Below are 27,871 nucleotides of genomic sequence, written 5' to 3'. Positions count from 1 at the left end.
AGCAATGTGTTACATAGACATCTCTTTTTCCGTGTTGTTTTGATCAAATGTACTTTATACGCCTGACGGTAAGTAAACTATTAGTAAACAACCCGCTGAGTTGCCATGTGTTGCATTAATATTTCTATTTTCGTATTGCTTTTTATCAATTGCACTGTATGCTGTTCCTGGTACATGTACGTCTAAAATATGAAAAATATAGATTTCTGAAAAGCCAATGACATTTCTGCAACTATCGTTTTTTTTTTTTTGTGATTTTACTTTTTCCTTCTTCCGTATCTGCAGATAATTATGATTTTGCTGTAACAAATGTTAAAATAACAAAAGTAATTAATGTAGTATATATGTATATGTGCGCAGTAAACAGTCTACGTATAAAGATAAGAGGATTGTTAAGCTTTGCCTCATAAGACATAGGAAGCGTTTACATGTAAGTACAGACATTATTGTTAACTGATTCCTTTTACTCAAACCATAATTTACGAATTCATTACTTTATACACAAGTATGCCTTTCAACGTTTTTTTTTTATTGACAATCAGCTTTCTCCATGTTGAAAATTTCACAATTGTTTCTAAATCGCATAATTACCGAATATAGTAACGTGGGGGTACCCAATTTGAGCATATTTTTTCACCTACGTCTATTTAGGATCCAGAAAAAAGTTACGTTCTGTGTTTATTTTTTTACATCCCTTTTTACTATAGTGTTCCACCAACTTTTAATTGAATCCACGTTGAATCAAAGAAAAATGGGATTGAACCGACCATCAAAAGATCCATGGTTCTGAAATGACAAGTACCAAAATTGATCCATGCTTAATTTCACATCTGTAAAAATCGATTAGCTGATGTTTTATTTCTCGAAATATCTAGAACAACTTGACATATTAAATCCGTGCTTACTATCCATTTTTTAAGAAATGAATTCTTGTTACATAATTTGATTGGACATTTTTAAAAGTTGCATTTACGAGTTTTATGAAGAAAATAATTTTTACAGTGAATACGTCATCTGTTGAAATATACTGTTAACGTTTTTATTATTTACGTATCTGGATACGAGCACAAGTCTACGTATACGTGTCGCGCATATTTGCATAAAATAATGATTAAAATTAATCATCGGGACCAACTAGACTGAATGTATCCTTTTCTTATATAAGTGTTATACGATACGTCGATACGGATACGCTAGCAAAACGTTAATAATGCAAATGTTCTTTTAGATTTATTTCTTGATAAAAGACCTGCATATAATATCACAAAAAATACAAATTGTTGACTCTCGAAGAAAACTTGTGGAAGATTTCTGCTGCTATATTAGTTAAATTGGTGTAATTTGGTCACTGTGACACTAAGTATATTGCGAAATAAGAATACATATGGTAAACATTATTTGCATTATTATGGGTTTTCTTTTGTTGTCCTTCGAATCTAAAAGAACATTTTGATTTGATTAAACAAACATGTTCTACAGTGAAGCAGTATTATTCATGAAGTGTAATAATATAATATCTTGTAATACAAAAGACATTACAAATTGTGTTTTTTTGGAGATTATCGTGACAGTTTGTTTGAAAAAACGATGTAGCGGACATATTGAATGTTCTTTTTATCAGCATTGAAACTGTTTTACACAACTACCATGTTTAGTCATCTGTACATTAAGCACTTTTTTTAATGATGTTGTTTGTATTTTTTTTTTTAAATTAAAAGCAACAAGCCTAATATATTATCAGAATACTTTTCAAATATCAATTATGTATTCTTTTCTGAAAATCTCGCACAAACAAAGTTTACCTTAAATAAATGTGACTTTTTCTCTGTTTTTGTCCTTTTTTTGCCATATGGCTCTTCAACTGTTTCGGTTTTTATAAATCCTTAAATTTTAAATTTCCGGTTTTTAAAGTTCCTGTAAAGGTTAACACAGAAAAGCACTTCAACCGTATGAAATTTCTAATTGTTGTTTTCATTTTTTAAATTACAAATTTTCGAGTCATTCCAATAGTATTGGTATCTGTTCATTGCAAAATTATGTATATCTATAGAATTTGATCATGTTTGTAGGAGTTATACTCGGACGAAGAAAGATTAGGTATTTTTTTTTATATTAAAGAGGTTGAATAAAATATTGCGAATCCTACATATTATCATACAGATTGTCAAAATTGTCTATTTAGGGAATGGTTTGAACATTTGTTAGCAGCAACAGTCCATCAGCACCTGCATACGGGGTATAAATCTACCAATTGATACGATATTCCAGTGCTTTACCTTATTTCTTGATAAAGGGTTGCTGCTCACAAGGAACCAAGAGTTCCAAATGGTGAAGGTGAAATCATCTCTTCGTAAATTTTACGGACGCCATCACGAGTTGGTTGCCCGTTATTGAACTACAATACTCTTCCCTTTCATGTTACCTACCGAATAAGACTTTTTACCAAATTTGTCATAATATGAGCAACACGACGGGTGCCACATGTGGACCAGGATCTGCATACCCTTCCAGAGCACATGAGATCACCCTTAGTTTTGGGTGGGGTTCGTGTTGCTTACTTAAGTTTTCTATGTTGTGTCATGCGTACTAGTGTTTGTCTGTTTGTCTTAAACCATGGCATTGTCGTTGAAATTTGTTTTTATCGTCAAATATAAAAATATATTATACTTTTGTTTTCCTAAACTGTTGAGGCATTTGATAAAAAGATTTCATATCTGATGTATGCGATTGTCGTCCGTCGTCCGTAAAACTTTTCTCTTTCGTACTTCAACTTGAGGACCACTTGACCACATATATTAAACTGTTATCTCCATGAACGTATATTATAAAAAGATCAAAACATGTAATTTTTCATATCAGATTTATTATCAATCCTCGATCAGTATTAGCACTCAAATATTATGTTAAACATCAACATTAAATTATCTCTATATAATATATCAGTTACCGCTGTGGAAAGTAAACTTGGAATTAATAGTAAATAGCAATAGAGTTATTTGTAGTATATTTATGTTCCTATGATACAGAAAAAACGAAAAAATAAAGGATTTAAGAAAAAAAGGGAAGGGCAAAAATAATTGTCCTGTCATCAAGTGCAAATTAAAAGAAGAATGCAAAAAACGTTGAGTGAATTTGATTTACAATAAGAGATTAACTTGCTTTTTTGGTAACAATAATACTTATTTCAGACATAGATAGTACTATTTTAACTTTTACACAAATGTGTGTCTACCTTTTATATTTTTATTTTAATAGAGCTTTGACAGTTTTTTTATGTACAACTGTAGTTTAATTCTTGTTGCATGTACTATACTTGTTTTTGTTGTTGCCGACTTACAATTCCATTGTTGGATATTATTCTAGATATATGGTATATAACATGACAAGAACACTTGATAAATGAATAATACCTTCAACTTAATAAAATAGAATTACAAAAATCCCGAAATGATCTGAGAAAATATCATCCGATTCTAACGTAGAAAGATATGCAGTTTGTATAACACATAATTATTAACCAACTAAGTACATTATTGCCAAAAATGACTGGTTATTAAATATAACATATTTTCTGTAATGGCCCTGTTTTTCTGTAATGACCCTGTTTTTTTCTGTAATGGCCTTGTTTTTCTGTAATGGCCCTGTTATTTCTGTAATGGCCTTGTTTTTCTGTAATGGCCCTGTATTAATGCCCAGCTTGTCTGTATTAAGCCCAGTTAGGGTTCTTAATAAAGTTAATAAAATTAAGCTGTAAAGAGTATAATACCTTTTTGTATTTTATTTAATTTAGTAACCAGCAACAAAGATTTAATAAGCATATAAAGGGATCACTGTTCATCCTGTTTTTCAACACATAACTTCTTTCAACATTATATCTTGGATATTTGGTATATTTAAAGCTTGATCATTGTGAAGTACAAATTATTTTTTTCAAACTAAACTGTCGTAAAAAGAGTAAGAGAATACATCAAGTTGGCAGCAACACATAAACTTTTTTCAGTTGGTTAATAAATGTATTAAGAAATGGGTGTTTTTATAATGGCCCTGTTATATGTCCTTGGTCAGTAATAATTGCCTCGGATGTCTGTAATGGCCCTCGGCATTGCCTCGGGCCATTACAGACTTCCTCGACCATTATTACAGACCTTGGACATATAACAGGGCCATTATAAAAACACCCATTCATTAATACTTTAGTAAAAAATGACGACATAGCAATACAATTTTTTTTGAAAAGGAAATCCATGGCTAATCCATTTGATCAGATTATCATTCAGGCGTGTAAACTAAAAAAAATAGAATATATATATGAGAAAAATAAGATTTCTTTTTTTTTTAATAATTCAAATTCAGTTTTCATTTATGAGCTTTCAGAATTCATTGTTTGAGATATCAATATATGATTCAAGTGAAAATGACGAAGTAATCATCGGTTTATTTGATTACCAGAAACCGAATTAATAATTCCCATGAAGGTTGTTGCCAATAAAACATCCCAAATGTAATGACAAAATATGTAACATATTTTTTTTCAAAAATAGTAGTTTGGGCATAGATAAGTTATTTATTGAACATGATTCTATCTAATAAATGTAATTATAAATCCTGAATGTTTCTTTTTGTAACTTCATTGGGGTGTAAAAGCGTTGACCGAAGTAAATTTTGTATGAAGCGCAAAAGCGCTTCATTCGAAATATGTGCGCACGGTCAACGCTTTTACAACCCTATGAAGTTACAAAAGGAGAAATTCAAGACTTATAATTACATTTTTCAGCTAGGATCATGTTCACTTTAATGTTGGACCTCGTGTCATCATGAGTGATACATTTTATTTTTTAATGCAATTGACAAAGGAATAACGCGAGATTGCAGTGTAGCCAATCGGGATAACGTATTTTAATGAAAGATACATCTGATGTAGTTATTCTCCGATACATGTAACATCTATTCCAACAAAGTATGTGCATTCAACAAGTCAAAACTTAATGCAGTCTATGCCTCCCTCCATCGTCCTTCACCAGAATAGACCGAGATACGGTCAAATAGGTTGGTTATGTCCAGTATTGTCATTTTATTGGAAATCTCTGGTACAACGCAAAATTACTTATAACAGTGATTTTTTTTTTTTTTTTTGGTGTTCGTATTTTCTTTGAGAAAAAACAAATATTGAACACTACTTGTGACTTGTACGATAAACTCATCATAGATACCAGGATTATGGGATCTACCCTTCACTATAAGCTACACTGGATTATGGGTGTCATCAAATTCATCAATCTAAAGTAAGAACAGTTCAAACAGGGAGCACATGTTAAGATACATAAGAATAATATTTCAAAACACATTCATACACGTTCGGTTCAATAACACGCAGTTTTTTTTAACATTTCAATAGGAAAGATATTTGTCATTTTGAATTGACCATAAAAATTAACTATGTTGTGTTGAACTTGAAAAAAACTTCTTTTATGCAATTTTAATTCTAAAAATAATGAAATAAAATTTTAAATTCTTTAAAAAATATATCATGTTGCAATGATTTTATTGTGATCGTTCTTGTAACAGGACATATTCGTTTACATAGAAGAGATAGCTTAACGACAATAACCTTTACTCCGATATCAAACAAACTGTGCCAAGTATATTTTAGACGTTAGATTATTTGAAAAAATAACGTTTTACAGGAAGTGAAGAAATACGGCGAAAATGTTCAACATGTTGTATCCAGTGATAATTATTCTGACTGTCAGCACTTTACATGAAAGTTATGCCTCCTGGTGCTTTACTCAACAAGAAGCCATTTGTGCGTGCAGGGAGACAGCGATTTCGTGTCTTGACCAGCCGACTTTAACACATATACCTAATATTCCAACAGATACCACATTTCTGTGAGTAATCCTATCAACACATGTGTAACGCATAAACTGTAAGCAAAACCCTTCGCTTAGACAATTTGATAGACATCAATTACTAGAAAATTTAATCTTAAATGAAATTGAGGCAATCATGTTACAAAGATTTCCCTAATAGTATTAATACTTGCCCTTATCAAAACACCAGACAAATGCAGATATGGTATATGAGTTATCAAATTTAAATTCACGAAAACAAATAATTGATACGAGGATGCAATTGTTTTGACATTTGCATTTGGTTTTAGTTTGCGTATTGCTTTACCTGAGTACATTTGTCTACCTTTGAAATTCAAATGCGAGTTTATAAATTTTTCGTTAATTTCCTATTAAATTTACCTTGTTTCATTCATGGAATATGCATAATATTTTTTGTGTATTAACAAATGAGTTAATACCTATATACGTATTTTCTTCAATAGGACACACTTATTATTACTTTTTGTCACAATTTGAACGGGCCTTTTTTTCTAGGCCCTCTTGTAATAAAAAAGACATTTGAACCTGTACACAAAAATTACTTATTTGGGCAAAGAAAGCAATTCACTAACGTAAAAGATTCAAGAACCTTCCTAAACATAGGAAAAATGCTTGGGAGCTCTCAAAAAATGCAATTTCTATGTTTTAGAAACAATAACCAAAAAAAAAGACTACAGTCTTAAAAATGACTATAAACAAATATCTTGCAAACGTCGATATTTTTTGGTCGATTTATAAAAATTTGATAATTTATCAGTTTTGCTTACCTGATTGCCAGTACTTAGCTGTTATGCCATATGTATGACAAAAGCAGATAACTCGATGAATCTATTGTTTCCCTAAATTGGAGTGCAATTAATATAGTTTCTTTTTAAAGAATTATGGATCATCACATATGTTAAGCATAGATAAAGTTTTATATAGCCTGAGCCAAATTTTATCAAGCCATTATTATGAGTCAAATATTATAGCATGCATCTATTATGAAATATTTGCCATTGAACCTAATTATATCGCATATTTTATCTATTGATAAACTAAGATTCATTATGTGCTTGTTTTATAGAGATTTTCATGGAAACGGTATGACATCACTAAACGCAACTACATTATCTCGATTTACATCACTTGAAAGACTGTAAGTACAAATAGAACTTTTGATAAAGACAAAATAAAACATTTGTAAAATATATTATGAACAGAATTAATATAATGATATATGATGTTTTATGTTAAAATTCTACATCACATTTTTAAGTATCGTATTTAATATGTGTATTCCTGCTCACTATCCAAACATGTAATAACTTACTTATTGAGGTATTTTAACAACCTTGACTTGCTAAAGAGCCCATACACGGTCAGTACATATAATATTTAGGTTACTAAGTAAATCACACACTATGATGTATCGTCATATACAAAACAGGTGAAAGAACGTACCGTTTTCCGATAAACGTTATATCTACCTTATAAAAAGTCCTTATTAAATAGTTAATCTAGATATCCATTTACAAATATATAAGGATAAGGAATTGAAGATGTAAATTTTGGAAACTGTTAACAGTAAAGGTGCAAACTGAATATTAAATAAAGAAACATCTTATAACAGTAAACAATTTATTGATCAATTGATTCACTTACTATCATTCGTATTACAAATGCTGTCTTCCAGTTTATTTCTAACCGTTCGTAGTTGTATGTACATAAAAACAAGATGGTACACTCACATTTTGGTTGATGTCACTAACGTTTATTTCCGTATTGATCAAATTTAAGATGTACATTCTGTGCCAATAATAGCTTGAGACCTGTACACCGTGTAGAACGCCACATGCGGGGTGTCGGCTATGTTTGACATGGGGTGGCAATTTTGAAGCGATGAAAAAGTAAGAAGGTAAGTTCAAGCATCAAAATTTCTTATTTCTAGAACTCTCAGTACCATATAATGTATTGCACGGAAGGAACCGCAACATAATCTATTTCCTGAAAGCAGAAGCAGTCGTTTTCAGTGTTCAGTTTTCTCAAACACCTCGCCCTAGTTTTCCGTGTTGCAGATTTTGAGGCTTTATATGCAAATTTCGGTATAAAAAAACTACTTTACACAGCCATCCCCCGTATCATTTATATAGAATTGTATTTCTCTCATTGACTTATACCAAATACCAGTTTCTTAGTTAAAATTAAATGGTTTTAAAACTGTTATTCATCAAAATATAAAGTGTCGCTCGGGGTGTCAGATTTTGCGTCGCAAGGGGTAGAGGCTTGTCATAAAAGAATACATATTTGCTTGTAAATTAGTCTTCATATGATACATTTTATTTCAAACACATCTACTTTACCATGACAAAACAAGGATTTTTCATTTTGCCTGTTTTTGGTCTTATAAAATATATGCTTTTGATTTCATTCACATCTACTTTACCATGACAAAATAAGGGTTTTTCATTTTGCCTGTTTTTGGTCTTATAAAACATGTGCTTTTGATTTCATACATAGTAAAAAAAACTGGCTTAAAATATTTAGTTTTCAAGCTGGTAAACGAGTTCTTTTCCTTTTCATTCACTATCATGGTAAATAAAAAGTCAAGGCTATGGCTCAATAAACCAAAACATCACAAAATAGTCCTCAATATAAGATGTGCCTGAAGCCTCCACCAGCCAAAATGCATCATAGTTCATCACCAGGTTCATCTAAAAAGCACTCGTGCACGCCGCAAAAATCCATTACTCCTAAAAGAAATCAATGAAACACTCACCGGCATCTTTTTCAGCGAATGACAACACAACTTCAAGTAATCCTGAAGACGATGATACTACAATTGTCAACGAGAAAACAACGACTTGTACACAATATACAACAGAACAGGTTTACAAGAAAAAATGATTCAAGAAAGTTATTTCGTTCGTAACCGCCCAGCTAGAACTATCCGTTTTCTGTTACACATATATCATATCATATCTACTTTGAAGGTCTACTCTGACTATATATATATATCTAAACGGACCGGAATTGAATAAAATTTGAAGAATTTGATGTAACCTGTGTTTTTCTAGGTTGAATTTCTGTTACATTTATGTTCCTATTTGTGTAGGTGAGTTTGAATTAAAAAGTATCAGATAGAAATCGATTTATAAGAAAATGTATTCTTTTTTTTTATGACAAGCCTCTACCCCTTGCGACGCAAAATCTGACACCCCGAGCGACACTTTATATTTTGATGAATAACAGTTTTAAAACCAATTAATTTCAACTAAGAAACTGGTATTTGGTATAAGTCAATGAGAAGAATACAATTCTATATAAATGATACGGAGGGTAGCTGTGTAAAGTAGTTTTTTATACCGAAATTTGCATATAAAGCCTCAAAATCTGCAACACGGAAAACTAGGGCGAGGTGTTTGAGAAAACTGAGCACTGAAAACGACTGCTTCTGCTTTCAGGAAATAGATTATGTTGCGGTCCCTTCCGTGCAATACATTATATGGTACTGAGAGTTCTAGAAATAAGAAATTTTGATGCTTGAACTTACCTTCTTACCTTTTCGTCGCTTCAAAATTGCCACCCCATGTCAAACATAGCCGACACCCCGCAAGTGGCGTTCTACACGGTGCTGTAGGTTGCACTTTGTAAATATAGCAGTTTCTCAAACCACGCCTCTTTTGGGGAGATTTAGAAAATTAATTTTGTTTACATAATAATTCCCAGTTATGATCTCTGTGTTGCATCTCATAAAGACATAACTTGGGAATGTTACCAGTAAGTTTACATGTGCATATTGTTTATATTGAAATCTGTGTTAAGCTTTTATTCGAGGTAGGGGTAGTTAAGAAAATTAGTGTTAGTTTATATTTTGACCTTTGAAAAAAAATGTAGTGCAATTCTAGGATAAGATTTTTTTTCAAAACTTCTTAGTAAAAGCGGTACAGTTTTAGCCGTTAAAGGAGCTAATGGGAAATTGCATTGTCAATATTTACAGAAGTTCATTGTTTTTTTGTTTTTTTTTTTACAATGGCATAATGATTTTGTTTCAACTGATTAGTTTGGTTATCCCTTTGGTATGTGTTGTCTTTATTAGATTGAAAATTGTTTTTTGTTTGAAGAGACCTTAGTCAAAATAAGATTACATCATTAGGAGCAAATTCATTCTCTGGATTAACATCACTCTACCAACTGTAAGTACAGACATTACTTGTTGTTAAGTATAATTCAAGATATGTTAATAACAGAATGAATTCATATGCGATAGTATCGTCACCTCGTTTTTTGGGGAAAAAAATTTGCCTGTAGATTATTTACGTGTCTTGTTACATCTATAGTTTTTCATCAAATAAAGACACAATGAAGAACTTCATATTTCAGTCATTAGTATAATCTTAGCTATAGGTTTAAAGATTTGAATTGATATTATGATATTATATTTATAAATTTGATTTTGTTCATTTTAGATTAATCTGTTAACGTGTTGTACATTAGAAACTAAAAAAAATATTTACATCAATCGCTTATATTCATGAAATACTTTTAATATACTGCACGTTAAAATGACAGATTAAGATTGGCTAATATGAGGGAGACAATTAACTATATCCCATGGCTGAGTGCGAAACAATTTTTTTGAATGTCACCATCTGGTACAGACATTACAAATCGATAATTAAAAAAATCAACGATTGAATTTGCATCACATAATTAATTGCAATGCTCAAGTTCTGTGGTCTGTCTCAGCATTTTGTAATAAAAATTTAAAAAAACTTCTGGTTTCTCTTCATGGAATTTCTTAAATATCTGCAACGTTGTTATGTTTATGACGTCATGGTAAAATAAAACAGTAGACTGTCCTTCTGGTATCTTTCGACCCTCTTTTATGGACAATGATGACAAACCATTCAGTATAATACATTAAATTATACATGGCTGAGAGGTTGAGAGGTTGATTGCCCCTCTAAAAACATTGTCAATCTCAGCTTCGCCTCAGTTTTCCATGTTTTCTTCTGGGAAACTATAAGCTCTATCACCCTCTCAGTTATTTGTTATTGATATAATGTTGTTTAGGCAAATACCTGTCATAATACTGCCGAAACAAATTGAATTTTGTTTCACTTTTACAATTTTATTTAATTGTTGGATAAGCAATAATTAATTAATTAACGAGGAAAGTTAATAACTCCTATAATTAATCATAAATATAAACGACGTAAACACGATATCGTTAATACATTGTAGATATCAGGAATTAACGACGAAAACAATGAAAAACAGTATATAAGAGTTGCTCTAATGTTAACGATATTGACCCGATGTCGTGTTCATATTGCGATGTAAATACGATATTGTTAATACAGAGTAAACATCACGGGTTTAACAATGTCATCGGTTTAAACAGTAAACAGGAGTTCTTACCGTGTAACCGACGTTAACACGAAATTGTTTAAACAATGTAGAAATCACGATGTAAACACGATACCGGTATTTCATTGTATACATCGCGTTGTCACAAGATAAACCGTTTCTAATTGTAAACTTCGTGATGTCGACATTATTGTTTTAAATTGTGCACTGGAAATAACAGTTAGTCAAGATGAATTTGTATTGAAAAACTTTTATTGATAACCCCCAACTATTAAAATTCATTGAACTTTTCTACAATATAAATCATTTGCTATTAAATACTTTGCAGAGAATTACAAGAGAACCACATTTCAAGATTAGAACACATGGCATTCAAAGGTCTTGTTTCATTGATATTTTTGTAAGTATCCATTGTAACGCGCAATCACTTTTCATGGATAGATTTATACGAATAAGAAAATTTAGTTGGTCGGTTTTGACAGGCTTCTCAATACTATATGTAATTATATTTGTTTTGATGACGTTAAACCTCGTCAAATAACAGTAAATGCAGTAAAACAGAAAAATCGTTGCCTGGTTTTTGTACCGGTATATGCGACTGCGAGAATACCATTGTATTGTATTGTTATTATTGATGTAATTATTATTGTATTAAGAGAGCCTTATTGTAAATTGGTGTTATCCAAATTAGTTACTCTAACTAAATAAAGATATTATTATTTTTATTATTATTGATTTATTACTATTATCATTATTATTAATATTATTATTATTATCATTATTACTATTATTATTATTATTATTATTTTGATTTATTATTAATAATAATAATAATATGTCGTTGTTTGGTATTTGTATCAGTATATGTGAGTGTGAGAATATTATAGCGTTGCCTAAAGAAAGTTGATATAAAAATACGAAAAACAATTCCTCCTTGATTTTCTAATTAACCCAAAAAGTTAGAAATAATCTATTTGAAAATCGTTTACTTTCTCATAGTTATATCTCTTATCAAAGAACAAACAGTAAAATACATGTTAACTCTTCAAGCATGGAATATTTCTAAAAAAAACATCCAGCGCCGTTATAAAATTTGATATTAGTAGGCAAAATGTTCAACTAGTTTTATTATTTCATTAAGTTTTCTTCTTATCATCTTTGTAATTAAATTTGAAAAAAACACATATATTTTACTGGAGACACTTTACCTGTACATTTTTTAAATTTATCACTGAAATACAATCATGATTTCCTTTTACCATGTTTGCCCTTGTTTAATTATTTATTAATACCTTTTGTAACTCAGCAACAGGGGGTTTAATGATGAACATATAGGGCCATCATGGTGAACATAGTTTTTATGACTACCATTAAACAGAGAATGTCACAGATAGTACTGTAGCTGTATATTTCTCAGCTATAATCATAACTATATATAAGAAGATGTGGTATGAGTGCCAATGAGACAACTCTCCATCCACGTCACAATTTGTAAAGTAAACCATCATTGGTCAAATAACGGGCTTAAACACGGTGCGTTGGCTCACACCGATCAGCGAGCTAAAAAGGTCCCCAACGTCTGTTATAGTACAACCTTTGGAACTGTGTAAACTTTGTTTTAAGCGTTTTTGATTGTTTGTAATGCCAATCGGCGTTAATTGCAATTTTTATGTAACTGACTATCATAACTTAAAAGCAAACCGAGTAACATCGATACACTAGGTAAACATTTTATTTTAAAAACCTAGCAATTGAAATTCATTTTTAACACTTTTAAAATTGTTTGATTTTCAATACTTTTCAGATCTTTACAGAAAAATCAAATGTCCACTATAGTATCCGGGGCGTTCGCAAATCTTATTTCATTGAGACATTTGTAAGTATAACACACTGTCTATTATAAAAATTATCATACGATTCAGAAAATTCAGGTTGTCGGTTTTGATTGCATACTAGATGTAGTAATATTCGTCTTGATTTCGTTTAAAACTCCCAAATATTAATACAGGCTCAAATTGCGTGGTGTTTTTCTCCAATCTCCATGAATTTAGTTCAAGTAAATGTTTGATTTTTTTTTCAAACTTAAAAGGTTAAAAGGTCTTAAAAGAACCGCAGACAATGATAAAGAATAAATCATCACTTTAATATTTGTATGCGTGATCTTGAATTACATATCTCCAATATCAACTTCTTGTTTTCTGTGAAATCCTGTTTTGAATTTTTTTTAATTTAAAAATATTAAAAATGTCTATATTCAACTTCACAAATAATACATGATGGTCTTGCAGTATATATTATTGGTACTGGCTTTTTTATGATCCCAATAACGTGTTATTGTACTATGGTCTTTTTTGTATTCTTGTCTTTCACTTTCGCGTATGTGGTTTGTCTGTATAGTGTATACATACCATTATGTTTTACATAGATGGTTGATTTCTTAGTGATTAAAATTCTAATCCAATGTTTACAGCTGTGCTTAAAGTTCTGACATCTTAAACTGTTATGTCTGTTTGTTTTCCTCTCATTTTTTTATGAAATTTTATGAAACTGTCATACAAGTGAGAGGTTTAGCTAACTATATAACTACCATTGTATTCAAAATGAAATGCCTGTAAAAAGTCAGAAATATAAATTGTTTCCATTCGTTTGCTGTGTTTGAGCTTTCGATTATGACATTTGATAAGGACATATCGTTTTGTATTTTCATGGGAGATCAGTATTTTTACTATTAAACTTTTTCTTAATGAATAAGCTTATAATGGTTTATCTTAATGCCATGTGTGTTATGTTCGTATTTTGTTTAATAAATCAATATAACAAATACAATATCGACATCAATGTTGTTCTAACCTTAAAAAACGTGGTATAGGCATGATGACATGGTTATGTTTAAATCAATAACTGAATTTACAAGTTATCGTGTACAAATTTATTATATGAAATTTCTATTTTAAATAATTTAAAATTTTTAATGAAAAGATGAATTACTTTAGGCAAATATTTAATATTTATGAAATTGGACGATGTACTACACCGGAACTGATATTGAACAGTACGGAACTTGGTTTAGATGTTGTTCTTGTTGCTTTGTCTATGTTTTCTATGTTTTGTGATATGTGCTGTTGTTATTTAGTCGTTTTTGTTTTTAGCTCACCTGGCCAAAAGGGCCAAGTGAGCTTTTCTCATCACTTGGCGTCCGGCGTCCGGCGTCCGTCATCCGTCGTCCGTCGTCGTCGTCGTCCGTCGTTAACTTTTACAAAATCTTCTCCTCTGAAACTACTGGGCCAAATTAAACCAAACTTGGCCACAATCATCATTGGGGTACCTAGTTTATAAATTGTGTCCAGTGACCTGGTCAACCAATCAAGATGGCCGCCATGGCTAAAAATAGGTAATAGAGGTAAAATGCAGTTTTTGGCTTATAACTCAACAACCAAAGCATTAAGAGCAAATCTGACTTGGTAATTTTAAGGACATTTTGCTGTTTTTGGTTATAATCTTGAATAATATTATAGATAGAGATAAACAGTGAACAGCAATAATGGTTAGCAAAGTAAGATTCACAAATAAGTCAACACGACCGATATGGTCAGTTGACCCCTTTAGGAGTTATTGCCCTTTATAGTAAATTTTTTACATTTTTCATAAATTTTTGTAGATTTTTTGAAAATATTTTCCACTGTAATTACTGGGCCAAGTTCATTAAAGATAGAGATAATTGTAGCAACAAGAATGTTCGGTAAAGTAAGATCTATAAACACATCACCATCATCAAAACACAATTTTGTTATGAATTTATCTGTGTCCATTGTTTAATATGCACATAGACCAAGGTGAGCGACACAGGCTCTTGAGAGCCTCTAGTTTGTCAGTTCAGTTTATGACTTGAGTTTAGTTATCCCTTTTGTATTTGTTGCCTCTACTAGATTCAATAATAGTTCTTTGTTTTACAGATACCTGCAGCAAAACAAGATTACTTCAATAGACGTGAATACATTCTCTGGTATAACATCAATTAAGTTTCTGTAAGTACAGATTGTGCTTGTTGTTTAACCAAATTCAAGATATAAATTATAAAGAGTCAATTTGTCGATAATATTTTCGTCATTTCGTAGTTCAGGCGACATAATTTTATATCGTTTAAAAAAACATTTAGGTGTTTCTTGTCTTCTTTTTAGATAAAATTCTTAATTCATTTAAGGTAGCACAATACAAAGATTTTTTTCCTTCCAATCACTAACCTTTGAAATGCTGTAACTTTCTTATGAATGCATAGAAAATAATAAAAGAGGTATACATAGATAGATAAAAGATTAATCTTTTAAATGAATGCAATATTTTTATTATGCAATCATTATGTAATCAATTATGATGTAATTAGTGGCAAAATCTGGGTAAGTTCACTTGAATGAATTTAGCTCTATCATCTCTTTAACTATACAGAAAATTTTAACGAAATCTTAATCAACACATCATGGGCTTCAAAAGGGTGTCTCAGATTGTCTCTATGGTATTCCATTCTCTCATAAATCTCTAATTAGTGTAAACATCCTAACCACATAAATGAAGATAATGTTTAATTAGGTGTAAAATTTGTTCTATACATTCTATCTGAAATCTGAGACACCCTTTTGTAGATAATGGCCATAGGAACAACATATAATAAAATCAACCCTCTAGGGATACCTATGCAGAAGCTAATTTCATTTGAAAGTGGAAATTTGGTGAAAAATATTTAAGACACAGTTAACATTATAATTGGTTACATAATTGTTGCATAATACTAACATTGCATTAATTTGAAAGAGTAATCTGTTAGCTATCCAAAACTACCACTTTTATAAATTTTCAAGCATTATTAAGAAAGTTACAGCTTTTTAAAACTTGGGAGTTGGAGTTATAAAATCTTTGTATTGTGCTACCTTAATAACAAGACAATCATTATATTGCATAGTAATTGAAAGCACATTAAATATTTCTATTCCAAGTTTCGGGTTTCAGAAACAATTAAGAAATTTTAATTGTGTACTTAAAGAGTATTTCTGGTAAACATACATAAACAAATGTTAGCTTTCTTATTTTTGTTTACGTGAGTTAAGTTATAAACATTGTATAAATAATAAAAAGTAACATAACAAAAATACCAAAGTTTACCATTGCGTCGAGTGTTATAACATATTTAAATACGAGAGAGAGTCAAACAGTTTAAAACGGAAAGCAGTTTAAAATTTTATGTTAAATTTACCACTCTGCAGTCAGATTTAGTTGAAAGGAAATTATTTAACTAAAAATTTTATTTTGGTGGAAGGAGTTTTTCAAAAGATGTCATCTGGTGGGGCCTCACTCTCTCGTGTAGAAACAATAACAAATTAATGATTAAACAAAACATTCATAATTGATCAAACGAATCCATTTAACATAAACATCTTGATGCCTCAATGGAAATTGATTCTTTTCAGATATAATACAGATCTTTTTTTTTATTTCATTTGAAACTAAGATCGTAGTTAAAAGTATTTCTTTTTGTTTTCTGGGTTGCTTTCATCAAAATTTATTCCAGCTATAAAAAATCTGAAATCCAAGGTGTGCATAACAGCTGAAAATCTGTCAGTTAGATTAATGATTCCCAGCAACTGAAAATCTGTCAGTTAGATTAATGATTCCCAGCAACTGAAATTCTGTCAGTTAGATTAATGATTCCCAGCAACTGAAATCCATTTAACACCTCTACAACATATATCGACTAATTGCATATACTTTGCAGACGTTTACACGAAAACCACATTTCCAGTATAGAACCTGGGGCGTTCAAAGGTCTTGGTTCATTGATAAAATTGTGAGTATTCTATTACAATGTGCAAACTAAATGTAATGATATTTTCTTGATGACGTTTTTAACTAGTAAAATATCAACACATGCTCCAAGTTGGATGGAAATGTACACAAATGTTCAACTTGATTGGATATTTTTTTTTAATTTCTTGGCTTAGCTTAAGGCGGAGATTGACATACAAGACTAACATCGTATTCGTTGCCTGGTGTTTGTACTTTTATATGCGAGTGTGCGATTACCATTATATCGTTGACTTTTATTTGTATCGGTAAATACGAGAATACCATCATATTCGTTGCCTGGTGGTGTTTATATCGGTATAAGCGTGTGCGTGATTGCCATTTTATTCGTTGCCTGTATTGGTATAAGCTTAGTTATGTAGTCGACTGCTCGCCAAATCTGAACTAATCTGAATTATTTGTTCTTATCTATGTTGCAAAATAATAATCAAAAAAGGCAAAATTCTCAGACATTAATTTACGGAAATAGAAAGGGACGATTTACGATTTCTAAATACACGATATATTTTGAATATAGTGCATTATGCATATCAAGTTGTTTGTGGGTCAGTCAACAATAGGTCAACTAATAATTATTAATTTGCAAGTATTGCAGATTTAGCAGTTTATATAGAAAAGAAAAATCACAAAAATACTGAACTCTAAAGAAAATTCAAAACGAAAAGTCCCATCATCAAATGCCAAAATCAAATGATAAAACACACAAATGGCTCAACACTGTCATATTTCTGACTTGGTAGGGGCATTTTCAAATGTAGAAAATGTAGAAAACGATAATAGTTCCCAGAAGAACAATTGTTTGCTTCTGTAATTTTGATTGAAAGAAGAATCCAAAAGCTCTATTTTGACTGTCCTTCTGGTATCTTTCATCCATCTTTTTTCTATATACAATGCAATGTATATGAATAAGCGTCCTCTTCATGAAAATATTCATCAATCAATGCTCTCAAAACAAACAAAAGGCTTGATTCAACTCATAACTTGATAGTTATAATATACAAATCTAACTATGATGATGTAATGCTGTCTTTTGTAATTCACAGTGTGTTTAATATTTTAAGTATACTAAATTTGATGCAGTCAACACTTTTACGTCTTAATAAAAATGAATTTTAAAAGCATTCAATAAATGTGTCACCATTTTGATATTTTTGCACGTCAAGTCGTACTATAGAATCTTTGGAAACATTGGGGAATCCAAGTAAAAGCAGTCATCAGGCGTATTCATAATTTACTTCTTGGATATTTAATGAGCCAAAAAAGTTTTGCAACAAAAAACTAAATTTTATTTTATTACAAAACCATAACAACATATAATTTTAATAATAACAAAATAAAATTATGACATGTCAGAAGCAACATGAATGTTTATCACTCACATTCACAAGTAATTTCTCTGTATGAAGCGCAGTAGGGTCAAAAAGCGGAAATGAGTATAGCGTTATTTGACATCAATTTCTGGTCAGTGCTCCACGTGTATCAATGAAGGATTTGTAAGCACTCTAGTAGATGCCCTTAGTCAATGCACTACTCGTGTGGCCGGAATAAACTTGTCACGTGTTGAGGTAAAGCGAAGGTAGCGTTCCTTCTTTGACGTAAGTTGTTTTGGTGTACGAGATCTCAACCTATCCTGTGCAGTTACAATTTGTCGATATCTGTTTGTTAGTCTCTAAACTGCTGACTTATGCACATTAAATCGTGCCGCGACGTCGGCAACACTTATTCCGGCATCAACCATTTCAAGAGTTTTCTGACGGTCATTTTCGAGGAGAACTGGTTGACAAGCCATGCGTTTTTTTCAAACATTTATGTGTTTTTTCTTACCAATGGTGTGTCTCTGAACGTTAGTGAAATAAGAATTTATAAAATTTTGTTCTAACAGTACAGAAACAAAAGGTAAAATAACAATTACACGAGCAAAGCTCAAACGTCGCGAAATCAATCACCCAGAAAAAAGTACGACTGTTTAAAATTACAGGTAGAGCTTAGGATTATATCAATGATATTTAAATTTTTTTTCCAGAAACAACAACAACAGAAAATGAAAAAAAAAAAGTGTTGCTTAACTTTTTTGGCTCAGCAAAACAATCGTTTCTAATAACGATTTAGCACCATCGTTCGGAAGGTCGTTGACTAATATCTAGACGTTTCATATATACCTAAGATAGCTATTTTTATGAAGCCAAGGTGGATTGGTCTGGGGTACTAAACACGGTGCAGACGTTGTTGCGACAATGTCACAAAAGCAAGGAATCTCGTTTACGCAAATTTAATGATCTTATAGTGTTGTACTTAATTTGAGACGTATTATATAACAAGTCTTAAAAGGTGCAACATCACCAATAAAAATAAAATCATGAAAAAATGTTAACTAATTTGCATTATTCATATCCTTCATGAGTACAGTCTCAAATGAATCTTATCTTGACATTATAGTATTTCAACTGAAACAATAATCGTTATACAAATTATCACGAATTAATACACTGTTATTTTTTCAATATTGATGCTTGGAATGAGGAATACATTCCTTAGAACTGAAAGAATTCTGAACGGAAATCTGAGTTACAGAAAACCAGCGATTTTAGGTAGATGAATGATAATAGGGAAAATGAGTGACTCATTCCATGTTTTTTTTCATATGCCCTCTAGGGAAAATGTCCTCACCTCTATTGTCCAAAACTGTTTCCGAGTATGTCTGTTGGTACTTGACCAACACTCGTTGTAGTCTAGGATTGTGATGGTAATATTTTTTAGATCAGCTTGGGCGTCCCCAGGTGATCTTAAATGACGAATTACGGAAAGGACGAGTTTGAAGTATAGTCAATTTGATGACCATTTATGCGTTTGTTAAATGGCTGGTTCCTGCTTAAAGGGAATCAAATCCGTTTTGATCCTTGGCTACAAGAATTTATAAAAAAAAGTAAACGAAAATACCAATGGTGTATTTAACTTCATAAAAGAGAAAAACATGTTGAACAAGTGAAGACTTAAAACAGTTAGTGAATAAACGATCTCTGGTAGCATAAGTTGTTCCTGCTGAGAGCGTCTTCTGCTGTTTTGCAAAATGTCATGTTAAACTTTGTTGTTCACATGTTTTGATCAATAACACCTCAATCTCATTTTGTAATTGACAAGCTATATCACCAAAGTTCAGTTAAGAGGTTATTATTCTATAGAATATTCATGATGAAATCTTTTTCGTACAATATTTCGAAATACCTATATAATTAACTTTCCTGAATCTCTCTGGCTGTATGTTTTCCATTATAGTTTGAAATGTTAAACATTTTACAAATATGTTGATGATGGTTCCAACTTGCTGAATAATGAAATCTAAAGCATGTCTTTCAAACAAATGTTATTCATTGCATTAACTTTTATTGTTTCAACTGTTTCAATTTTGTTTATTTCAGACGCCTGAACGATAATAATTTGACAACAGTGTCAGCCAATCTGTTTGATTCATCGACAAATTTAAAACAATTGTGCGTATGATTTACACAAACATGTATTTCCCCAAGCGATACATGCTTAGACAAAACAGGAAATTAGTTTACGATTAATATAAGGACATTGGTTGAAATTGCTTTATAAAGGGTCCTAATTAGCCCGTTTGACAATCAGTGCTTGCGCTAATAACTAGTCTCTCAAAACGAACCAGATTAATTTCCTTCTGTTCCTAGAGTAATGTTTAAATCAAGCATTTGTCTTAGCTGTATCAAGCCAGGAGTATGGCAGTTGTTATCAAATAGTCCGAAATTTAATTAAATGTTGTATTTGCTTTGGTTCTAGCACAGCTGTCGAATCTAATGAAGACAAATCCAGCTTCTGTCGTAACTTATCTTTATTCGTGTGTTTTAATGAGCCTCAACCAATTGAAAGATGCCACTGCTAGTGGACCATTCCTTCAATAGGGAATTAACGGCAAAATTGTTTCCACTTTTGTGTTGACATGAATTTTTTTATGTTAACTTTCTTCAACTAAGCTGTTCAAACATTACGGTGGTTTTTTTTCTGCCACCAGGCATATTTTACCCCGCTGCAATTGGCTGCACCTGTCCTAAGTCAGGAATTTGATGTTCAGTAGTAGACGTTTGTTGATATGGTCCATTTGTTTCTCGTTTTTTATTTAGATAAGACTACTGTTTAAATGGTTTTACAAAAGTAATTGTATTTGGGACCCTTTATAGATTGCTGTTCGGTGTAAGCCAAGGGTCAAAGTGAAGACCATAATTTGACCTTTAATGGTTTACTTTTATAAATTGTAACTTGGCTGGAGAGTTGTCTCATTGACACTTATACCACATATAACTTCTTATATATATTTTTTTTCGTAATTATATTTTTACGCCTCTTCATCTTCTCATTACATATAGCCTTAACTGTTTTCATTCGGACGCCTCAAATGAATCATATGTAGTTGAAACGAACATATTGCCTTCAAAATTAAATCCACGAAAATTGACCACTGTTGGATGCTGTTTTCATTAGCAATCATATTATATCTTCTTATTTTGACGAGTTCTTACAAAAAGTGCTGTCGTTACTAGTTGCAACGAGCACAAAATAAAAAAAAACATCATTAAACAGAAAGAAGGAGATCAAAGAGGAATAAATCATTCGTTTTAGGAGATTACAAGGAAATCTGCTAATGTGTTGTACCATGATAGATTTGATCGAATGGGCACAAAATCAAACCAGATTAAGCGAGTTTAATGGAACATGCCATGATTTCAACATATCAACTGACATCAACAGCTTTAATTCATCAAGTTGTCAAGGTAAATTAACTAATTTCTTTTTATAGTTACAAGGCAATTAAGTTGCAAGTTAAAAATATTGTTTTAATCAGACTGTCGATGTGGATTTTTTCTGGAATAGTGAAGACATTTATCTGAAAAGTTTAAACAGTTTTGACAAGCCAAAATAATTATTTTTCTTATTTTGATATATATGATTCATTCCCTTATCTAATAATAAATACTTAATTGTAGTTGTTGAATTAGTTCAGACGACAGAAATATTAGTTTCAGAGATTTACTACAAGCCGACTTTAACGTAATATGATTGTTTTGTGTGTAGACTAGCTACGTAGCTTATACATGTTATTCATAGTTGGAACAATAACATGTTTTATCAACACTTTCAACTAAGATGTTGAATTCGATTTTATTTGACTCTTTATGTCGCGCCTGGCTTTGAATTACTAGAAACACGCTGTAGAATTAACTGACCGATACGAACTCCAAATGGTTTGCAGGTATTGACAGTTTATACCTTTTCTTGGAAATTGACGTATGTCAAACCCGTTCATTGATTTCTATATTATTTACATTTCATAAAAAGGCTTATCTCTTTTTTCAAACATTATGTCTGTGCAACAAAGGCAGTTTAAGGCAGAGGTCGGACGAGAACACATATCATATGCGAAAACTCTGACTAGAAGAAATATTCTGTCACATAATATTTAGGAAGGTAAACCAGGTTCAATTCACCATTTATTTACATCAGAAAATGCCCTTACTAAGTCAGGAAAATGACAGTTAATATCCATTCATTTGATGTGTTCAAGGTTTTGATTTTGCCATTTGATTAGGGACTTCCGGTTATGAATTTTCCTCGGAGCTCAGTTTTTTTTTTTACGTTTTACTTACGTCAGAGTCAAACTATTACAATTAGCTGATAACCCTTATCAATCAACGCCTTCATTGAGCTTCTACAGTGCGGTTAAATATTTTTTTTTTTTTACTTTCGGTTTCCATAAATATGTTCGTCCGGAAACGTTCATACTGATTCCAAGTAGTCAATTGTAAAGTTAAGATATAACATTCAGAACTTTAAAAGAACATGAAAACAATATTAAAGTCACAAATGGTAAATATATCATACATTACTCCGTGCTGTGGAAGAATTTTGTAGATTCACGCGATGGGAGGGAAACCCAAGCTGTTGTTATTCAAACAAAACATTTTAATGCTTATTAGCGGAACGGAATGATGTATACAAGTCTCGAACTTAAAATGATAAAAAAGTGTTGATCCCTTAAATTGTAGCTTTGGTAATTGTCCAGGTAGTAAATTATTTAGAGATATGAAAATTTAGAAGACAACAAATACCTTTCTGTGAATAAAATGCGTGAAAATTCTAATTGAGAAGGTGAACCTTCAAATAATAGATAAATATGGTGAAACCATGATTAATAAAACGAACGAAAACTGACTTTATAAACAAAGTCGGATTGGTTAGTTGTTAAATTCTATCATTTGCTGAGGACAAACATATATATTTCATTCACTCGATTATGGTCGATACAATATTTCAATGCTACATTATGCTAAAATACGTAAATTACACTCATTGTGTACGGCATTGGTGATTTTCAATATGATTTATTCTGGTTTAAACCAATTATTACCAACTAGTATAGATATGAGAAACAAATGTCCGTTTGTCGACAAAGCTTTGAAAAACAGATAATAAGTTACATTGCTATCAAAACAAATTGAAACGGCCATGCTTAATTCAGGAATGAGTGTCCTTATCCTTTTCAAACATTTGAAACGCAACAGTGTTTAAAATCTGAACTGAATTTTAGGTGAAATAACAAAAAATGTACATTTGTTCATGTTATGATGGTAAACTTATAACTTTCTCAAAGATTCTTACCGCAGTCCTTCTAAACAGATCTACGAATAATTTCATTTTAAAAAATCGATACGACAAAGACATTTAAATCCTAGAAAAGGGCAACAAAAACAACACATTAAGAGTAATGAAGCACCACTATTTTAAATAGTTAATAAACTGTATGAAAAAAGTAAAATCACTGCACTCCAATGAATATTCAAAACGACTAATCAAATGACAAAATCGAATGATAAAACACATACAACAAATGGACAACAACTGTCATATTCCTGACTTGGTACAGGCATTTTCGAATGTAGAAAATGGTAGATTGAACCTGGTGTTATAGCGCTACACATCTCACTTGTATGACAGTCGCACAAAATTGCATTATATTTACAACGATCCGTGTACAAAACAAAAATGAAAATACACCAGATGCGAATTTCTACAATATTACATATTTGGTTTTAAATATGCGGCATAAAGCGTTTCAGATTACGGCAGAAAGGCGCTTCGGACGCTTTAAATGTTAAACGTGTTTAAACAGCACAGTATCTATACTTTTTTTTAGCGCACTATCAGTCCCCGAGGGCATCGTCAGCCTAGCTGTCATACTTTGGCTCTGACATGATTTGTAACAAACATTTATAAAATTGTCCGTTTATGAATTTTGAAAGTATAAAGAAACTTTGGGGTCTAAATAAAAGTGAACTCCGAGGTAAACTCAAAATGGATAGTCTCTATCGCCTCGTTTTATCGTGTCGCAGGTAGTTGGAGAGAACCAAGAAATTTCGGCAAGACAAGTTGAAATCCATTGTCATATCATAAATGAGTCGAACGCGCATGCAACATGTGGGGTTCCAGCTCACAACATTTAAGTGACGGAATGGTGATTTAAAAGATGAATTACTTAGATAACTCGGCAATCAGTTACCAACTACAATAAGAGGAGATATATATTCTTGTCAAATATTAAAAATAATTTGCAAAATAGTTTACGTAAATGATTGAAACTTTTTTTTTATGAAAGTTGATGGGCAATGGGGCTCTTGGTCGACTGCCTCGTGCTCTGTATCATGTGGAGATGGTATTGGTAGCAGAAAAAGAAACTGTGAGAGCCCAAAACCTTCCGTCGATGGAAAAAATTGTGTTGGACCAAGTATGGAATCAATGATCTGTAACTTAGGAGAATGTCAAGGTACTTTCAACTAAAAAAGCGTAGAGGATTGAAATCACTATTTCAGATATGGATATAAGAAGATGTGATATTTGAAGAAAAAAACTCCATCCAAGACACTCTTTGTAAAAAAAAACCATTATAGGCCAATGAACATTATAAAAACAAGGAGCCTTGGCTCACAACGAAAAGCAAGCCTTTAAGGGCCCCAATGCATAACTAGAATATTTTACAGACAAAAAAAATGTGCAATCATTTGAAATATATCGGTATCTAGCTAGAATATTTCTCTGGTTTGATAAGGTCTCTGGTTGCAATTATTTATTAATTTTACTGTCGGATGTAGGCTCCGAATAAGTATAAAACATATGGTTCCTTCCTGCTGCATTAAAATATTTTCTAAACAAATTTCATAAATTGCAAGTGATAATCCAATGATAAATGTTCATGTATATGTATATTGCCTAAAAGTTGATACGGTGTTTTTTAACATGCAAATTTCCAGATACATTTTGAATATATGTGCAAGGTATTTGTGTTTAAGCGAGATAAACGTGTAAAGTTTCGTCTGTAGTAATATTTGTAAATATAACAAAGATATATAAGAAAGGGCAAAAGACACCAAAGGGACAGTCAAACTCATTAATCGAAAATAAACTCATTATGTATGTATGTGCCTATTCCAAGTCAGGATCCTGTAATTCAGTTGTTTGTTTATGTGTTACATATTTGTTTTTCGTTTATTTTTTGGACATAAATTAGGCCGTTTGTTTTCTCGTTTGGAATGTTTCACATTGTGATTTCGGGACCTTTCATAGCTGACTATGTGGTATGGGCTTTGCTCATTGTTGAAGGCCGTACCCTGACTACAGTTGTTAATTTTTGTGTCATTTTGGTCTGTTGTTGAGACTTGTCTCATTGACAATCGTACCACATCTTCTTTTTTATATTGACAATATATATGTCGAATAAGCATTAATCTAAGTAAAAACACAGGGTCCTCTATATTGCGGAAATAGTCTCAAAGCCATCGCTATCAAATTTTAAACGTGTTTTTTTCTCATGGTTTAACAGCACAGTATTGATACTGTTTTTAGCGCACTATTAGTCCCCGAGAGCATCGTCAGCCCAGCTGTCATACTTTGGCTCTGATATGATTTGTAACAAACATTTATAAAATTGTCCGTTTATGAATTTTGAAAGTATAAAGAAAATTTGGGGTCTAAATGAAATTGAAATCCGAGGTAAACTCAAAACGGATAGTCTCTAGCGCCTCGTTTTATCGTGTCGCAGGTAGTTAGAGAGAACCAAGAAATTTCGGCAAGAAAAGTTGAAATCCATTGTCATATCATAAATGAGTCGAACGCACATGCAACATGTGGGGTTCCAGCTTACAACATTTAAGTGACGTAATAGTGATTTTTAAAAAAGATGAATTACTTAGATAACTCGGCAATCAATTCCCAACTACAATAAGAGGAGATATTCTTGTCAAATATTAAAAATAATTTGCAAAATAGTTTACGTAAATGATTGAAACTTTTTTTTTATGAAAGTTGATGGGCAATGGGGCTCCTGGTCGACTGCTTCGTGCTCTGTATCATGTGGAGATGGTATTGGTAGCAGGAAAAGAAACTGTGAGAGCCCAAAACCTTCTGTCGATGGAAAAAATTGTGTTGGACCTAGTATGGAATCAATGATCTGTAACTTAGGAGAATGTCAAGGTACTTTCAACTAAAAAGCGTAGAGGATTGAAATCACTATTTCAGATATAGATATAAGAAGATGTGATATTTGAAGAAAAAAACTCCATCCAAAACACTCTTTGTAAAAATAAACCATTATAGGTCAATGAACATTATAAAAACAAGGAGCCGTGGCTCACAACGAATAGCAAGCCTTTAAGGGCCCCAATGCAGAGTCCTCTATATTGCGGTAATAGTCTCAAAGCCATCGCTATCAAATGGAAGAAATATTTCCTCTCAACAGCATTGCCAATGCAAATGAGAATTGTCGATAACTGATTGTTTTAACATTATCTGGTATGGTTACCAGCATTACGTAAAATTACAAAACTATGTAAACAATCTCTGAATGTGAATGGAATTTTAACATTGATCTTTTTATATTTTATTTTGACAGTTCATTTTTTGTCTATGACATTGCGTTCTTTTGTCATATCAGATGTATTAAAACTGTGATTCAATGTATTGTATTTACAGAATCATGCAAAGAATCAGACAAAAAATCAGGTAATTACTATTAAATGAAAAATTCATGATCCAGTTTTGTGTCATTTTTCCATGCTTACTTTATTCAAAATTTTCATTTAATTTAAATTGTTATGATTTATATAAGCTCTCTTTGTATATGAATCCTGACTGATATATTGGGGTTGATCTTTAACTGTTTTTTTCTTAATTTATGGGACTTTTTAATTTTAACACTCTATAATGCTCTTGAATGTTCAAACAAATTCATGCTACCTTGAAATTATATATTAATTACTTTTTTTCAACAGAATGGAAGAAAGCAAATGAAGGAAAGTGGAGAAGAAATAGCAGAAGACAATGGCATTAAAGAAAAGATAAATTTTGAACATGGATCTGTGGGACACTGCCAGAAAACATTAGTTTGGGTGCGGTTTTTTCCAAAAGAAGTTGAACCGGGAATTATATTGAGTTGCGCTTCTTATCTAAGATTGTTTAAATCATTTCTTTTACGCTATTTTAACTTTTTGTCATTGTTATTCAGTTCTGTATTCATAACAACACAATATTCTATACATTTTACCTATGTTTATTGACAAACGAAAAATCATGTTATAAAACAATGTATTTTGGGATAATTAAGTTTAGACTATATCATGTTGCCTTGAGGAATTATAGATACATGTATGTTAACATTTTTGTTGCTGTTATAATATATGTTATGTTTAATTACTGTTTATTAAAAGTGGGTCAAA

At 31.4% G+C, this 27,871-nt stretch overlaps 2 protein-coding genes across 4 annotated transcripts in view; one reads left to right on the top strand and one right to left on the bottom strand.

Annotated features, from left to right (window-relative positions):
• LOC143080918 (uncharacterized) overlaps positions 1 to 27,871 on the bottom strand; it is a 493,997-nt gene that overhangs the window by 308,872 nt on the left and 157,254 nt on the right. Inside the window, exon 1 of one of the 2 annotated variants that reach the window (XM_076257078.1) lies at positions 27,561 to 27,565. The exons of the other annotated variant lie outside the window; for it this stretch is intronic. The gene's annotated coding sequence lies outside the window, so the exon portion shown is untranslated. Of the gene's footprint in view, positions 1 to 27,560; positions 27,566 to 27,871 lie in introns of those variants that run through there. 2 annotated transcript variants of the gene reach the window in all.
• Positions 313 to 27,871, top strand: LOC143080915 (uncharacterized). 2 transcript variants are annotated; one of them, XM_076257073.1, is made up of 14 exons: positions 313 to 430; positions 5,685 to 5,888; positions 6,958 to 7,029; positions 9,995 to 10,066; positions 11,572 to 11,643; positions 13,048 to 13,119; positions 15,197 to 15,268; positions 17,008 to 17,079; positions 20,513 to 20,584; positions 21,729 to 21,880; positions 24,760 to 24,927; positions 26,463 to 26,630; positions 27,129 to 27,158; positions 27,428 to 27,871. In XM_076257073.1, the coding sequence occupies exons 2-14, from the start codon at positions 5,707 to 5,709 to the stop codon at positions 27,484 to 27,486; spliced, it is 1,263 nt and encodes a 420-aa protein (XP_076113188.1). In that variant the 5' UTR covers positions 313 to 430; positions 5,685 to 5,706; the 3' UTR covers positions 27,487 to 27,871. The 2 variants fall into 2 exon arrangements, with proteins under 2 accessions (XP_076113188.1, XP_076113189.1); XM_076257074.1 differs by lacking the exon at positions 9,995 to 10,066.

This window comes from Mytilus galloprovincialis, chromosome 6, assembly GCF_965363235.1.
Source record: "Mytilus galloprovincialis chromosome 6, xbMytGall1.hap1.1, whole genome shotgun sequence".
Classification (NCBI taxonomy): Eukaryota; Metazoa; Mollusca; class Bivalvia; order Mytilida; family Mytilidae; genus Mytilus; species Mytilus galloprovincialis.
Note: the sequence above shows the minus strand (reverse complement) of the source record. Positions and strands in the feature narration are given on the sequence as shown.